Source organism: Zea mays, chromosome 10, assembly GCF_902167145.1.
Source record: "Zea mays cultivar B73 chromosome 10, Zm-B73-REFERENCE-NAM-5.0, whole genome shotgun sequence".
Classification (NCBI taxonomy): Eukaryota; Viridiplantae; Streptophyta; class Magnoliopsida; order Poales; family Poaceae; genus Zea; species Zea mays.
Genome location: NC_050105.1, coordinates 96719363 through 96736212, shown reverse-complemented (window position 1 = coordinate 96736212; position 16850 = coordinate 96719363). Strand labels below are relative to the sequence as shown.

At 51.0% G+C, this 16850-nt stretch overlaps 1 protein-coding gene across 3 annotated transcripts in view; it reads left to right on the top strand.

Moving 5' to 3' along the window:
- Positions 1 to 3168: 3168 nt before the first annotated feature.
- Positions 3169 to 16850, top strand: part of LOC100283047 (uncharacterized) — a 79286-nt gene continuing 65604 nt past the window's right edge. Inside the window, exons 1-9 of one of the 3 annotated variants that reach the window (XM_020545066.3) lie at positions 3169 to 3488; positions 3579 to 3626; positions 3749 to 3797; positions 4026 to 4143; positions 4230 to 4386; positions 4768 to 4848; positions 5195 to 5302; positions 5748 to 5812; positions 10925 to 10961. In XM_020545066.3, the coding sequence (XP_020400655.1) occupies positions 3387 to 3488; positions 3579 to 3626; positions 3749 to 3797; positions 4026 to 4143; positions 4230 to 4386; positions 4768 to 4848; positions 5195 to 5302; positions 5748 to 5812; positions 10925 to 10946 (750 nt within the window). In that variant the 5' untranslated portion in view covers positions 3169 to 3386 and the 3' untranslated portion in view covers positions 10947 to 10961. Of the gene's footprint in view, positions 3489 to 3578; positions 3627 to 3748; positions 3798 to 4025; positions 4144 to 4229; positions 4387 to 4767; positions 4849 to 5194; positions 5303 to 5747; positions 5813 to 7608; positions 7885 to 10924; positions 10962 to 16850 lie in introns of those variants that run through there. The other 2 variants (XM_035963062.1, NM_001371894.1) reach the window with 2 other exon arrangements.

Genomic DNA, 16850 nt, shown 5'->3' with positions numbered 1-16850 from the left:
GACCGATTGAGAGAGGGAAAGGGTTGAAATAGACTCGGCCTTTGTGGCCTCCTCAACGGGGACTAGGTTCTTTGGAACCGAACCTCGGTAAAACAAATCACCGTGTTCTCTCGTCAATCTTCACTTGATTTGTTTTCCCCTCTCTAAAACTCCCTTGCTCATATTGATTTTGAGTTTGCTCCCAAAGGTCATCCATATTGATTGAGCAACTCTAAGCAAGGAGAACTATCTTCCGCACTACCAATTTAATTCTAACGCTAACCCCGACCTTAGTGCAAGTTTTAGTTTATAAATTTCAGGTTTCGCCTATTCACCCCCCTCTAGGCGACTTTCATTGATGTATCCCCTAAGAAGCTTTTTCCCATATTAAGCACTGTGTCAACCACTACGGTATGGGCAACCCTTCGCCAGGGGGGTCGAGTACATAACCGAGCCCTTGGCCTCAGCTCTCAGCGGAAAACAAGCATGCACAAGTCAACAACATAGTACAAGACCATACCGTCTACAGGGTACAAATGACACCTTTCTCACAGTATGCAGTCGACTCCCGTCCTCCAAGAAGCACCCCTTGAGCATATAAATAGGACAGTCTATGGCCTCTCAAGCGGGCGAATACTTCACAAGTCTTCTCCTCCACTCGGTATTGGCACTTGCCTCAGTCATCTCCTGGGACTTGGGATCCTTCCCTCTCCCGCTATGCTTGTAAACCCTACTGCAAGCATTAGGTGCGAGTAATATAAGTCTCATCCCCCCTCTGTTGGAAGTAGGGCCTTGCCTAGCCCAGACCAGGATAAACGACTTGTGTCAACTCGCATCACCGTCTAGGTCTAGGACACGCGACGTCATTTCACTAGTTGGTTAGGTCCACGGATCCAAACACCGACACAAGTGATTTTGGTTCTATGAGTAGTTTAGGTCTAAAAAAGGAAGTATGTGAATTATGGAGTTAGGGGAAGGCTTAAGTTCATAATCTCACATTGTGGGGACATTCATGCATCCTAGCAAGTTGATTGTATATTTTCATGCTTGCTTTGGTTGTGTTGTCATCAATCACCAAAAATGGGGAGCTGTTGATTGTATATTTTCATGCTTGCTTTGGTTGTGTTGTCATCAATCACCAAAAATGGGGAGATTGTAAGGAAAATGGACCTCGGCCCATTTAACTAAATGATTTTTGTGGTTGATGATCAACATAATCTGTGGACTAATGTGTTTTCTAGTGTTTGTATTTGTAGTTCACAGGATGATAAAGTGATTTGACTAAGGCACTGAGGAAGCGACACCTAAAAAACTTTATGAAGACCACAAATAAAGATCAACAATTATCAAGCAAATTCTAAAAGCTTGAAGAAAGTATAGCCACTCGCGGACCGTTCGACTGAGAACAACGGACTGTTCGGTGCACTAGGGAACAGAAGCCCAACGACTAGTTTCCTGGTGGCACTGTGGAGGAGAGCCACCAGACTATCCGGTGCAAGGCTGACGCACGACAACGGTCACCTGCAACGGTCATATTCAATGGCTATGGGGCACCAGACAAAGCACTAGATTGCTCGGTGCCTACCACCGGACTGTCCGGTGTGTCGTAGAGAGCAACAACTTTTCTCCAACGGCTATATTTGAGTTGGGGCCTATATATACTTCACCCAACCGATCATTTGAAGGTGTGGGAGCCCAAGCAACATACCAACACATGTTATAGACATTTTCAGGTGCTCATACACCCAAGTGCTTAATAGAATCGCTTGGTGATTAGCGTAGGTGCTTTGCGAAATGATTAGGTTAGTTAGACCGCTTATGCGCTTGCTCTAGGTGGTTCCTAGTTAGTTGAGTGAGTTTAGAAAAACCAACAAAACCCCCTAGCTCTTGTGCGAGCCGTTGTAATTGTACCGAGTGGGACGACAGTCTTGCGAGACCGTGATAAACGAGGCTCGCTATGTTTCAGCCGGAAGCTCGATAGTGGAGGTGGTGGGGAGCATCCGAGAGGAGCCGGAAGCGGAGCACCACTTGCGCGAGGAGAAGACCCGTGGCTCTCTACGAAGTTATTCGATCGTGGTGCTTGGTCCTCGCGTGGACTACCCTTTGCGTAGGGCACCAATAAGGATTAGTCGGAACCTTACGTGGTTCCGGATACCTCGGTAAAAATATCGACGTCATCCACGAGAACTTGCTTTCTCTACCTTTGCTCTTTACCTTTCACATTTATATTAAGCACTTAAATTTCAGTCTCTCCTATTTTAGTTAGAATATTTAGGATTGAAACTTAGATAGCAAAAACTCTTTTTACGGTAGAGATTATATCACTTAGACAAAATCTAGTTTAAATATTCTAGATTGCTTATTTGCATATATTTTATTTTAGAGATTTATTTGTGGCCTTGTTTAAAACAAAGTTTTTAGAAGTCATAATTTATTACCTTTTAGACGTCACTTTTCCTGCATGAGCGAGAGGAGATACGTGATCTGAGCCAGAGGAGATACGTGATCTGTTTGGACTTGGATATGGGAAGGGCACGATGGTCAATTCTGGTGGTCTAAACAAAAAATTTGAGAATAAAAAAAATCATGAAATGAATAAAAGGAGAGAAAACATCTAAATTGAAAAATTCGCAGTGATGGATGTCAATTATAAGAAGCACACGAATGTGATGTTAATGTGGTGTTTAGTTTCTTGGATTAATTTTAGTCTCTTCGTTTTATTTTAGTTTATAAATTGGCAAATACAGAAATTGAAATAGAGTTTTAATTTTCGTATTTGAAATTTAGAGAATAAAATAAAATAAAATGGCTAAAAATTAGTTTACGGGGTGTTTGAATCCCTTAATTTTATAGGAATTGAGATTCACTCAATAAAGTAACTTATTTATTTTTGAATTTGACATTACACCACTTTCTAAAGTTCAGATATAAAACTATCTCAAATTTATAGGATGGAGGATGGAAAATAATTTTATATATTAGTAAAATTTGTTTATACTATGTAATTTATATGACACTATTTGTCTCACTCATCTATAGTAAAAATAATAATAGTAATATACAAATACATTCTGTATAAAATCGAATTAGCTTAATTGATATATACTAAAATTATTATTATTAAAATGAAATTCAATTCCAATAATTAAAATGGGGCGCTATAGAAATCAAACACGCTCTAAATTATACGAGGCATGCGAATTTGACGTCAAATATTGAAATTTCTCCGTGGGGCCAGCCGTGGGAGGCCGAGCACAATCGTGGGCCTGGAATACCACGGAGCTGCTGCATGTCAACTGGGAAAGAAGAGAACAAAAATAAAGCAAGAGGCGAGAGGAGAGAGCAACGACGCCATCGGAGGGAGGAAAGAGAAGAAGACGATCCGCTAGCGTGTGCGTGGCGACGAGATGTGGCGGAGGCGAGTGGGCGCCCTCCTCCGATCTCCACGAACTTCTTCCTCGGCCTCCTCGGCCTGCCAGAGCCGCCGCCACCATCTTCTCCCCAGCGAGGTAATGAGGTATCATCCCGCCCCTCGGCATTCCGTCGAACGTCTCGTGCGCATCTCACCTCCCTTATGCTTTTCGGATCTGTGCTGCCAGGAACCTCTTGCTCTCAACCGTCTTGCCAGGCTCTTCACGTCCCAGGCTGTAAGTTTGCTTGCCCCCGGGTCCCAAACATATGCATTGCATTGCCGCCTGAGCAGCAGCACTTGCTCCTCGCGTGAGTAACGGATTTACTAGGTGGGATCTCTTCTGTCTCCATGCTCCAGGGAAGTGATGGTGGCGATACCCAGAAGCCCTTTATTGCTTTTGTCTTAGGTATAAACTATAAACCTTCCCCTTTACCTTTTCTATAAGATGGAGCATATACTCCAACGACCACTTTACCTTCACTTTTGCCCCAATCATACAGAGCGAAAAACCCACCACAAATTTACAGAGCAGATTTCTTATGAGTGTCAATCCACGCTAAGTTTGAGTTTACTAATAGGTGATTCAGTGCTTTATAGTCAGTCACATGATTCATCAGTCAATTTGTGCCTGTAGGTGGTCCTGGGAGTGGCAAAGGAACACAGTGCACTAAGATTGCTTCGGATTTTGGATTTGCCCATCTGAGCGCTGGTGATATTCTCCGACATGAAATAGCATCTGGCAGTGAGAAAGGGTAATAGCATCTTAATATATGATCTCCGAATAGATGCCCTCCATGTGCGAAGGATTTCAATGTTTTGCTTCACCTTTGCACTTCAGGGAGTTGATCCTAGAAATCATAAAGGAAGGGAGGATTGTTCCGTCTGAGATAACTGTGGAACTCATCAGAAAAGCGATGGAAATGAACAATGCTAAAAGGGTTCTTATTGATGGCTTCCCAAGGTGTGAGGAAAACAGAATCGCCTTCGAAAGGATTGTAAGTTCTCAATCTGATTTTCGCCACTGCATTGCATTGATAGTTGAGGATTCCCTACTAATTGACCTTGTTGGTAAACAAATACAAGTTTTATGTGGTTCTTCACTTCTGACTGATTTTGTTTGACAATACTGCAACGGATGAACCTTTCTTACTAGATCTAATCATTTATAAGCATGTGGTTTTGACATCGGTATCATTTAAGAAGATGCTTTTTTTACTGTTTTGTATCAATTTGTGCTTTTGAAGCCAGTTATTAAGAGCACTAGAATGTCAACTCAACTATGCTTACTGTTTTACTCCATACATAGTAGTAATCTAATTGAACACTCCATCCCTGTTCTGAAATACCAATCTACTATTTTTACCTGAATATTTCAGGTTGGAACAGAACCAGACATTGTGATTTTCTTTGACTGTCCTGAGGATGAGATGGTTAAACGCCTTCTAGGCCGTAACCAGGTTTGGTTCCAGACTGATATTTGCTCAAAGGACGTAGGAGTTTCCTACAGTGTAGTGTAAGAAATCGGTGAATCACATTCCCTTGTTTCGAATAGAGTTCTATTCATGTAATATAAGAAAAAAAAGCCAACTTATTTATTCAGTAATCTAAGGCGCATAAACTAAATTACATATTGATTATTGCTAAAGTAAAGGTAGGATTGTGCAATGGGCACTCAAGGGTATAACTGGAAGATTGCAAATTCAATAATAGTTATCAGTATCTACTGAAGTTTACTCTTAAGTTATGTTGATCCCTTTTCTTTTTTTTTCCTGCTACTTTATCATTTGCTCATGTGCCTTTTAGGGGAGAGTTGATGATAACATTGAGACAATCAAGAAGCGTCTAAAAGTGTTTGAAAGTTTGAACATTCCTGTCGTTGACTACTACTCTTCAAGGGGAAAAGTTCACAAGGTAAGTAAACAGTTTTGTTTTGCTCTTAACTATCTGAGCAAAATAAACTTTGTATCTTATCATTACATTGTGTTACTTACTTTGTATCACTGAACTTGTCTAATTTAAATTTGTGCATTCAAGTTCAAGAAGAATTTGATTAGCAAAGCATAAATGGTGGTATTTGTCAAAACTTAAGATAAACATATATGATGCAGTATCATTGTTTTAGCTTGTTAATGTTGTATAACTCCTACTTCCTATTCTTTAGTCGGAGAGAATTAAAATTTACTGATCGTTTCGATATTAGATGGGCAGCTATATTATGATCATCTAGGAACATGGCTCACATGCATTACATGCTACAAATGGGAGAACCAGGGATATATTTAGTAGAATGTTTTCCACTATATATCAACTCAAGGATCTAGGATTTCTAAGATTAGAATTGTTTGATTGCATGCAGATAAATGCCACGGGCACTGCAGATGAAATATTTGAAGCAGTCCGTAGGCTGTTTTCTTCCTTAAGGTAAATCTCAGTGCTTGGCATGTGAAATTTCTGAGAGATTAATAAATTTGTATTCTGTATTACTTCTCCTGGAGTTATATCTGCTAGTCAGTGAACCGTTAGTGGCTCTCCTAGAGTAGGTTTAATCTTGTTTGATATGATTGCTTGCAGTTTATTCTCTCTAGCACCAAACGTCTATGCATATTGGAAATTATGGTGTATGATAGCAAGTTGGAAAGTGATAGTTGTTAGAATATGACGTCAGCGCGTAGCAAAGGCCATACCCGGCAACCGCCACGATGCGCTCTAGGGCCCTGACTGAAGAGATTGACTTCGTGGCCTATTGTAGAGGGACCACTACTCTTAGGGCATAATCCCTAAGGCCCCTCACGCCTCGGGGCACCTGACGGTGTAAGCTACCTGAGCCCCTCGCGCCCAGGGCACCTTAAGGTCTAAGCCAGCGGGGCCCCTCACACACTAGAGCACTTGATAGTATAAGCCCCCGAGGCTCCTTGTTACCTGAGGCACGTAACGGTATAAGCCCCAGGGACCCCTTGTGCCCTAGGGTACATATGCTTCTGGGGCCCCTCACGCCTGAAGGCGCCTGATGGTATAGGCCCCCAACCCCTTGTGCCCCAGTGCAGACCGACCCGAGCACATGCTACACTTAGTTGCTCTGGGCCTTTAAGTTTTCGTCATCGTACTCAGACGTCTCTGGCCCATACCCTTTGGGGCTCGAGGGTCCCTCGGAGGAGTCAAGGGCTCATGCTGGCTAAGCCTAATCCTATCTTGAGGCAAAAGGATGTGGCGGGCCATCCAAAGACAGTATGATCCTGGGACATGGACCCCACATCTAAGGTCTCAAAGACTATTCCTTAGTGATAGCTTAATGGATAAGTATCGAGTACAACACTTTAAATGTGCGATGGGTGACATTACTGGTCCGACTTAGCGTACGGGCACACGACTTATGCTGCAAGGCATTTGAGGACACTACATGGTGTGTGCGTTGGTCCTGTAACCATGCGTGCACACACATGGTGTACTACAGAAAGTAATAAAGTACAAGGGGCTTTATCGGCAGGCAATCGTCCCATGCCAGTTGGCCTGAGCCTCGGTATCCATAGACTTAGGTTATTGTATATATCCCTGTAGGTTATATGACAATGACTTTGGGAAGGGATAACTGTATCGGGGCTCGTATATTACATTAAATGTGATACATTTTGTTACAGGCATGCCTCCACCATGATAGACGTAGGTGTAAGCATACCCTTACATTTAGGTCGTCTCCAGCAGAGCGTGCATATGGGCGTGCAAAATATTGTTTTGCACTGTAGACTGTACTGTTTACAAAGTGGAGCTTGAAATAGTGAGTGAGATAGAAGGTGGGATAAGAAGGTTGTTGGAGACAACCTTATGACCATATCTGGTCTTGCAATTCTACCTGCTTTAGATGGGAAAACCCCTATAGCCATGACTAGATAGTACAATAGTTCTATCCCGTATGAGCATCATTAATACACCGTCGTCACTCTAGTCGGACCCTGGTTATCCACCTTTGTCGTCCCCATTCTAGTTGTTCATGATCCTCTTGGACTAGATTGGAATAGAGGTTAGTGATAAAATGGAACATGACTGTATGCATCCAGTTCATTTAGATTCAGAGTCGGTTGGGATGTTGTAATCGAATAGGATTACTCTTGTAATAGACAACTCATATCTATATAAATATACAACCTCGTTGACCCTAGAGGTCAAGGCAAGCAATGAAGCAATTTAATATCCTCGTGCTGTGTTTATTTCATGGTAATCAGTGCCAGCTCCTCTATCTATTACCTGACGCATTGACCAAGAGCGAGTCGACAACAACCTCACCAGTGACAAGCTCCAATGGCGTCATCCAACTCTGCAGTACCGACACCTCTCCAAGGACAAAGTGTCGATGTAAAGCTCAACGAGACCAACTTCGCGTTTTGGAAGCGCAAGTTTTGTCCATTCTTAGAGGTGCCTAGCCACAAGGCTACCTAAATGGCACAGTTGTAACGTTCACCAAGATCTCTATCAAGTAGGATGGTAAGATGATCGACCATGTCAACCCAATGTACATTCGATGGATCACGCTCCAACAACGGGTCCTTGGCTTCCATATGTCATCCATGACTCAAGAAGTCGTGGGTTAGGTTGCCATCTATGAAACACACGAAACACCCCATGAGGTGTGGTCAAACCTGCAGAAGACCTACACGTCGCTTTCGAGCCCGAATCGTGAACACATGGATTGCCCTGACAACTTCAAGAAAATGTAATATGATAATGGTTGAATATATTGTCAAGATGAAATCTCTTGTAGGTGAGATGGCATTTGCATAGAAGACTGATAATGATGAAGAACTTGTCCTATACTTTCTATCGAGACTTGATGAAGAGTATAACTTGGTGATATCTACTCTAATGGTCCGTGTTGCGCAGGTCACCATAGCTAAATCCACCTTCTAGCTTCTTAGCTTTGACATTAGGATGGATCTACTTTATGGAGGTTATCAAGCGTCTGCTAATGCTGCTGGGCGAGGGCACGAAAACATGAACCGTTGCTGCAACCATGGTCGAGGCAGAGGGTGTGGTGGCCCTCCTGGTGCCTGTGGTGGCTACCAAATCCATCGTCATATTCGTCTGCGTCCACAATCTTGGCGCACTGACAAGATCTGTCAAGTCTGTGACAAGGTAGGGCATATTGCCCTTGATTGCTAGTATCGCTATGATGAGAGCTACACCTTTGACACTAAGACTACACTTCCCGTTGACCAGGGTTTACCTTTCTGATTTGAAACCATTTTCTGTATCCCACTGGAAACGAAATCACGATCGAAACTTCAAATTTTTTGACTGAAAGGAGAATTCAAATTCAAATTCGGATTTTTCGGCTTTTCCGCCGGAAAATGATAATTTTCGATTGGAAAATGCTTCAAACATTTGAAAATTTTAAGAATTTGATAGAACATTGTTGGTATCTTTTGTATATTGCAATGTAAAATGCATATCAAATATATTGCAGACAATTTATTCATAAAAAATGCATATCAAATATATTACACACAAGTTATTTCTGAAAATGACCTTCTCCACCTCGTCGAAGTCGGTGTTCTGCCGTCCAAAGAGTTATGCTCCTGGCGGATCTGGTGGGGAATTACCGACCCGACAGAGGATACTCACGAGACGGTTATGTTCGCGCCTTTCCTCATCAGAGGATTGGCTTTGCCGGTTTCTCCCTTCTTTCGTGGCCTCCTTGATTTTTATTCTCTCAATCTTACGCATCTGAATCCCATCTCAGTGCTTCAAATTGCCGTGTTCGTTCACCTCTGCGAAGCCTTCCTCGAAATTTTTCCTGGATAGAGGTCCCAATTGATTCAGAGCTTGCTGAGGCCAGGATTTTGCTTGCCGAGATATCTGCATTGAGGAACAGAGGCCTGACTGCTGAAGCTGCCGTTGTCGACTTCGCTTTTAAGAACATTCAACCTTTGAAGGATAGAGTCTACTCGGCTTATCTGTACACAGGGGTGAACGACCCTTCTCGAGTTACCAATAAGCAGATGTATGAGGAGAACGTACTGAGTCGAGTTGATTTGATGGTGAGGGGTAAAATTTCGAACGTCGGTGCTCCTCCTTCATACTCTGCCTAGAATCTTCCTCCAGTGGTAAGTGCCGACATGTAAGAGTTTCTGTATTGCCATATATAGTGCTCTTAATGTGTCATCTCGTTATTGCAGAGGCCCTTTTCGGAGTTCGTGTCCAATCCACCTGTTCAAGACGGGAGCCCGGGCTATAGAGTGCGACCTTCTTCGGATGAGATTGAGGCCCTCATCACTGCGCACAAGGCTTTTCCTGAAGAGGAGAGACATACCCACTTCCGGATGCAGTCTGTTGCTGATGATGGTGAGGTGAACGCAGTTCTGATTGTATTGGTTGGAGAGTCATCTGGGTCTGCTCGAGCTGAGTCGGCAGATGCTGTTATCGGGCGTGTGTGCGATGGGGGAGAAAAGAATTTACAGCCCTGGTAGCGCCCGTCGCAAGCGGACACATCGGGTAAGCTCCTCGGCCATGTCCACCGAGACGAAGAGGAGAAAAAGAAAGCTTCGGCGCTCATCAGGCTTAGAGCTGGAGGTTGACTCCGCTGCTCCAGACCTTGGTGGTGATGCGGCGAATGTCAATCTTGAAGATGACGTTGAGAGTTGCGGTGGCGCCAGAGTTAGTAGGTGTGTTTCGGAGGAGGAGGATGAAGAGGATGTGCCCTCCTTGGTTCATAGGAATCGTCGTAGCAACGCCAGCAACGATGTCCCAGACCAAGCTCTCTCAGGGCTGGTTAGCCTCTAGGGAATGACAATGTTCGCCATTGACCATGCGTTGGAGGAGGTTATTCCCGAAGATCTCTTGCTGGAGCTTCCTGAAGCTGGAGGTGCCAACGTCCGTATAGAGGTCCCAGACGGCGCACCCTCCACTAGTTTTCTGGCTGGGCAAGAAATAACCCCACCAGTTTGCCATGCATCTCCAACCCTCGAGGGTGCTCTGGTTCGTGAGAATACTTCGGCCCCTTAGGGTGCAGTTGAAGATGGTCCAGCCCCCGAGGGTGTGGCTGAAGATGATCCAACCCCTGAGGGTGTTGCTGAAGATGATCCAGCCCCCGGTGGTCCTGAGGCTGGTTCTTCCTCAGCTGTCTCCATGGATGTTCATGTTGGGTCACCGCTGGTTCGATCTGAGGAGGCTGTGGTGACGAGTCATGGTCTTCCTGCTATCCCCGCTGGCCCGGCCACCTTAGAGGTATGTGATCCAGGTACCGAGGATTCGATACGTGCTGCTGGAGCCGTGATCCCGCTGGGCGTCGCGCTTAGCATGGATTACAATCTTCCTTTAGTGTTCAACCCTGCTCCTGATATTGCTTCTGTCAGTGCTTTACCTTCTGATAGTATCTCGATGCCTCCAGCACTGGATTTCCTTTGTTCCTTTCCAATGGAACCCTCTTCTTCAAAAACAGATAGACGACCTGAAGGCTTCGAATGCCGGTTAGTGGGTCGATAACTCTTTTGGTGTTCGTTGCTTCCCTGCTTACGTCGCGGATTATTTTTGCTTGCTTTTCAGCATTGATTCGGCGGTGTTCTGATGCTGAAGAAAGGTGCGCTCAGAATCAGACAGATCTTGATCAAGTATCCACGTTCCTTGACGGTGCCCGAGCCATGAAAACTCTTCCCTAAATACCAGGCTTGACTCGGAGAAAAGAGCCCATGGGGTAACTTCTTTGAGGACTTGCAGTATCTTGTGCTGTGTTTTTGCTTTGATATATGAAGTTCTTATCTGTAGGAGTAGATGCAGAAACTTCTTGATTCTCGGGACAGTTTGGACAAATTGTACCGCGATGCCAGCGTCTCTCTCACCACCTTGGAGAGGATCCACCGCTTTACTATGTCATAGCTCGAGCGCCATAGAGATGAGTTGAAAATCTCCCAGGACGAAGTATCACGACTTGGCATGTCGTTGCCTTCAAAAGTGTCGGCGTTTCGAGACCGGGGGGTCCCTAAGCCGACGAGTGAGTGTGCTGCGTGCCCCAGCCCAGATGGGTCGAGCGCGTGGGCGAGCGCGAAGGGGGGAGAGGCGAGGTGGCCGGAGACGGGCGTGAGAGAGGTGGAAGTCCCGCGGCCTTCGTGTTCGTCCCGCGCCCAGGTCGGGTGCGCTTGCAGTAGGGGGGTTACAAGCGTCCACGTGGGTGAGGGAAGCGAGCGGCCCCAAGAGAGCGCCTGTCCCGTCCTCGGTCCCGCGCGGCCAACCCTCTCTAAGAAGGCCCTGGTCCTTCCTTTTATAGTCGTAAGGAGAGGATCCAGGTGTACAATGGGGGGTGTAGCAGAGTGCTACGTGTCTAGCGGAGGGAGAGCTAGCGCCCTAAGTACATGCCAATGTGGCAGCCGGAGAGATCTTGGCACCCTGCTGGTGTGATGTCGTGGCTGTCGGAGGAGCAACGGAGCTTGGCGGAAGGACAGCTGTCGGAGCGGTCGAGTCCTTGCTGACGTCCACCTGCTTCCGTAAGAGAGCTGAGAGCCGCCGCCGTCATAGAGCTTGGGAGGCGCCATCATTGCCTATCTGGCGGAGCTGGTCAGATGGGACACCGGTCTTGTTCTCTGCGGCCCGAGTCGGCTCGGGGTAGAGTGGTGATGGCGCTCCCTGTTGACGTGGCGGGCCCGCGCCCGAGGCCGGGCGACGTGGGGGCTCCTCCGAAGCTGGGGTCGAATCTGTCTTCCGTTGCCGAGGCAGAGTCCGAGCCCCTGGGTCGGGCGAGGCGGAAGTCGTTCGGCAGAGGCCAGGGCGGAGTCCGAGCCCTGGGGTCGGGCGAGGCGGAGTTCGTCGTCTTCCGGGGTCGAGCCCGAGTCCGAGCCCTGGGGTCGGGCGGAGCGGAGTTCGCCGTCTTCCGGGTCTTAGCCCGAGTTCGAGCCCTGGGGTCGGGCGGAGCGGAGTTCGCCGTCTTCCGGGTCTTAGCCCGAGTCCGAGCCCTGGGTTCGGGCGGAGCGGAGTTCGCCGTCTTCCGGGTCTTAGCCCGAGTCCGAGCCCTGGGTTCGGGCGGAGCGGAGTTCGCCGTCTTCCGGGTCTTAGCCCGAGTCCGAGCCCTGGGGTCGGGCGGAGCGGAGTTCGCCGTCTTCCGGGTCTTAGCCCGAGTCCGAGCCCTGGGGTCGGGCGGAGCGGAGTTCGCCGTCTTCCGGGTCTTAGCCCGAGTCCGAGCCCTAGGGTCGGGCGGAGCGGAGTTCGCCGTCTTCCGGGTCTTAGCCCGAGTCCGAGCCCTGGGGTCGGGCGGAGCGGAGTTCCCTATGGCGCCCCTGGCGAGGCCTGACTGCCTGTCAGACTCACTCTGTCGAGTGGCACTGCAGTCGGAGTGGCGCAGGCGGCGCTGTCCTTCTGTCAGACCGGCCAGTGGAGCAGCGGAGTGACGACGGTCACTTCGGCTCTGCCGGGGGGGCGCGCGTCAGGATAGAGGTGTCAGGCCACCTTTGCGTTAAATGCCCCTGCAACTCGGTCAGTCGGTGCGGCGATTTAGTCAGGGTTGCTTCTTAGCAAAGCCAAGGCCTCGGGCGAGCCGGAGATGTGTCCGCCGTTAAAAGGGGGGCCTCGGGCGAGACGGAAGTCCCTCGAGGTCGGCTGCCCGAGTCCGAGGCTAGGCTCGGGTGAAGCGTGATCGAGTCACTCGTATGGACTGATCCCTGACTTAATCGCACCCATCAGGCCTCTGCAGCTTTATGCTGATGGGGGTTACCAGCTGAGAATTAGGCGTCTTAAGGGTACCCCTAATTATGGTCCCCGACAGTAGCCCCCGAGCCTCGAAGGGAGTGTTAGCACTCGCTTGGAGGCTTTCGTCGCACTTTTTTGCAAGGGGACCAGCCTTCCTCGGTTGCATTTATTCCGGTGGGTGCGCGCGAGCGCACCCGCCGGGTGTAGCCCCCGAGGCCTCGGAGGAGTGGTTTCACTCCTTCGAGGTCTTAATGCCTTGCGTAACGCTTCGGCTGGTCTGGTCGTTCCCTCATGCGAACTGGCCGTAGCCCGGGTGCACGGTCGGGGCCCAAGTTCTCGGGCTGGTATGTTGACGCTGTCAACGGTTCGGCCGGAGCCGGGTTTGCGAGAGCAGCCCCCGAGCCTCCGCACAGGGCGAGAGGACGATCAGGGACAGACTCGACTTTTTGCATACGCCCCTACGTCGCCTTTCCGCAAGGAGGAGGGGGGGAGTGCGCCATGTTACCCTCGATGGGCACCGAACATGGTGTCTCCGGTGAGCTGCAAGCGGGTAATCCGAGTGGACGTCCGTGCCCCGTTCGTTGGGGGTCGGCTAGGGGCCCAGAGGCACGCCCAAAAGTACCTGCGGGTGATCTGCCGGACCCGGTCCCCTGGCGACGGGGTCCGAGGGCTCGATGCCTCCCTCCGATGGGATTCCGTTACAAGATCGCTCCCGCTGGTCTCGGAAATGTCCTAGGGTACCTCGGGAGCGCAGCCCGAGCCTCGGTTATGTATCGAACGTACCCCTGGTCATCCCTCGCTCGGCGTCTGAGGCGACTGTGAACCCTTCGGGGGCCAGCCTTCGAACCTCTGATCAGTAATGGGCGCGGAGCCCGAGTAGCCTGAGGCGGCCATGGAGCCCTTCGGGGGGCCGGCCTTCGAACCCCTGACCAGTAGTGGGTGTCGGGCCCACGCGATCTGAGGCGATTGTTGAACCCTTCGGAGGGCCAGCCTTCGAACCTCTGATCAGTAGGGGGGGGCTCGGAGCCCGGTTCCTTCACAGGGAAGGATCCTTTTCGGGGTATCCCCCTTTCCCGGTCCCTGTTGCAAGAGATAGAGAAAGAGGAAAAAGGGAAAAGGATACGAAATCGAACGACGTGGCGTACCTTTTTTGGCGCGGTTATTACGACGAAGGCGAAGCGTCATCCGCTTCTCCTGCCAGAAGCGCCGCCTGTCCTGCCGCGGAGTTAATGCGACGGGGCGAGTGGTTGGCGGGGCGGCCGTTGCGCGTGCGCGAGCCGTTCGAGGAACGGATCACGGGCGCACCGCCTTCACGCCGTGGGAGGAGGCTCTCTTGCTGTCCCTGGATGGGACGTGAGCCTGGCTGACGACGTGACTGCTGCTCCCGTCCGCCTGCCACCGTCATTACTGCCGGCCCACTTTCGGCCGCATTGACCGTCGCGCCAGGCTGGCGCCGCTGGGTCGTGCGCTGGGTCGCCTCGAGTCGCGGCATAGGCTCCGCAACCGAAGAGGCGCGACGGTGGCACAAGTGGTGGCGCGGTTGCTTGCATGCAGCAACTGGCGCGCTGGTTGCGTGACGCGTGGGCCTGGGCCTCCAAGCTGGCGTGTCAGAAGTCGGAGAAGCGCGTCCACCTGGCGCGGTTGCATGCCGCCTGCATGGCTGCCCGCCCCTCCCGCCCGTTGGTCTGGGCAAAAGTGGGGGGTCGCTTGTAACCGCTGGGCGGTTGTGCGCACCACGCGCGGTGGTTTGGCCTCTTCTGCTCGGAGCCGGTCTGCATGACATGCGGGACCCAGCCCCCGAGTCGCAGGGGTGGGCCTTGGAGCGTGTTGGAGAAGACTCAGCCCGCGGCGTTTGGGGGCGCACGTAGGGAGAGTTGCCTTTAAAAGGAGGGCGACCCCTTTCGGAAGGCAACCATGTCTTCTTCCTCCCTCATGCGTCGTGTCTTTCCATCTTCCAAGCCCCCGGATGGGGGGTACCCACCGTCTTTCCGCCTCCTCGTTGGAGGAACGCAACTCCGTGGGAGTTGGTACCTTTCAGCCATCGTTCGGCTTCAAGGATTTTCATCAGCCGGCCCGGCTGCACCCCCACGCCGGCGGTCACCCAGGATGATGACCACCAGTTCCTGGGTGGGGAAGAGCAAGCCGGGCTGCGATCTTGGTCCCACCCTCAGCTTCAAGGATGTTCATCATCCTTGCTGGGGTGGGGGCCAGGCTGAGCCGGCGCTCAACCTCCCGTGCGGGTCTGCGGGTCACCTTTTCCCGCAGCGTTCGGGGGAGGAGGCGCTCACTGGCCCTGCGGGCGGCGCGGACTTAGACAACGTGGGGCTGATCGACGGCGGGCGTCGTCACCTCCAGCGTGTCGGAGTCGTCGGCTGGGCTCCCGGCGGCCCCTCCTGCCGGAGGGCGGCTGCCGCGCCGTGTGCACGGGAGGACCACCCACGATGCCGCGCGCTGCTAGGGCGGCGTTCGTGTTCTGGGGTGGCCCTGCTTTTGCACTGGGATGGCGCCCTCGCGCAGAGGCCGGTGCCCCACTCGTCTGGGAGGATTTGAGTGGGGATCTGCCGGGGGGGGCTGGTGGCCCCCGCCATCAGCGCCGAGGCGGAGGCGGCTCGAGAAGTCCCCGTCGCCGACGGGATCACCGCCACCATCCGCGCCCCGGGCCTCCGGTTCTTCGTACTTGTCCTCGCCCCTCGAGCGTCGGCGTGGGCGAGGGCAAGATTGCAGCAGCGCCCACCCAGAGGCCTGCACTGCTGCGGCTCGGCGATCCGGAGCGGGGGTTGTTGTCGTCGTAGTTGGAACGGGCGGCGGCGAGCCGCTCGTCAGTCTTCTGTTGCTCCGCAGGCCTTCCCCCATGGAGTGGGGTTGTTCGTACCTGCGGAGGGGGAACCGGAGTTCCATTTGTAACGGCACTTCGAATGCCAGGGTTTTTGTTCATTGTGGCTGTCGAGGCCTGAACATTTATGTAATTTCGGCACGGAGCCGTGTTTTTTCCTCATTTTCGAGCACTAAGTCTCGCCTGTTGATTATCTGTACCGCTTCACCAAGCATGAGTCGCCCCGTGTCAAGGTGACGAGTGAGGTATCCGTATCCCGGAGGCGTAGGAATCCCTCGGCTCGATCGGCCTTGTTGTCTGAGGCTCCTCTAGCTTAGTTAAAGAGACCCCTCAGCCGCTCTTCGACGAGCCGAGGCCAGGGGTAGCGATATCAGTACGAACAGAGGCGGAGTTGGCTCGAAAATGGGAACCTGGTTGGCCGGAGCCTAGCCGGGTTGTCCGTCAGCGGATCCGACGCCGGAGTCGATCAGCCGAGGCCTCGGGTCGGGCTAGCGCCCTTGGAAGATGGTTGGCCGAGGCCCCGGGGGTAGCCGGCCGAGCCGCCTGCTTGGGCCGGATTCCCGGAGAAGTCCCTGCGCCGCCGTCCGAGGCTGGATCGGACCTTGCTGAAGACGTCGTCGATGCCGAAGGTGCTACGGCCCCCTTCAGCGTGAAGACCCGAGCCTGCAGGATCAGATCGTCTTGTAGCGTGTGCCTTCTGCGGCCGCTGAGGCCAGAAAACACACCCTCGCTGCGCTTGCAAAGCTGCGTCTCTTTTCCCCTTATTCCGAGCATCTGGACTTTCCGTCGGTAACAGGGATGTTTGTGCGGGCGAGAGTTGCTTCTCGCGGAAGGTGATGAGTGAGGTATCCGTATCCCGGAGGCGTAGGAGTCCCTCGGCTCGGTCGGCCTTGCCGCTTACATGTACCTTCACCCGTCCATGAGGCCCTGTCTCCGACTTAGTCGAGAAAGCTTGAAGGACCA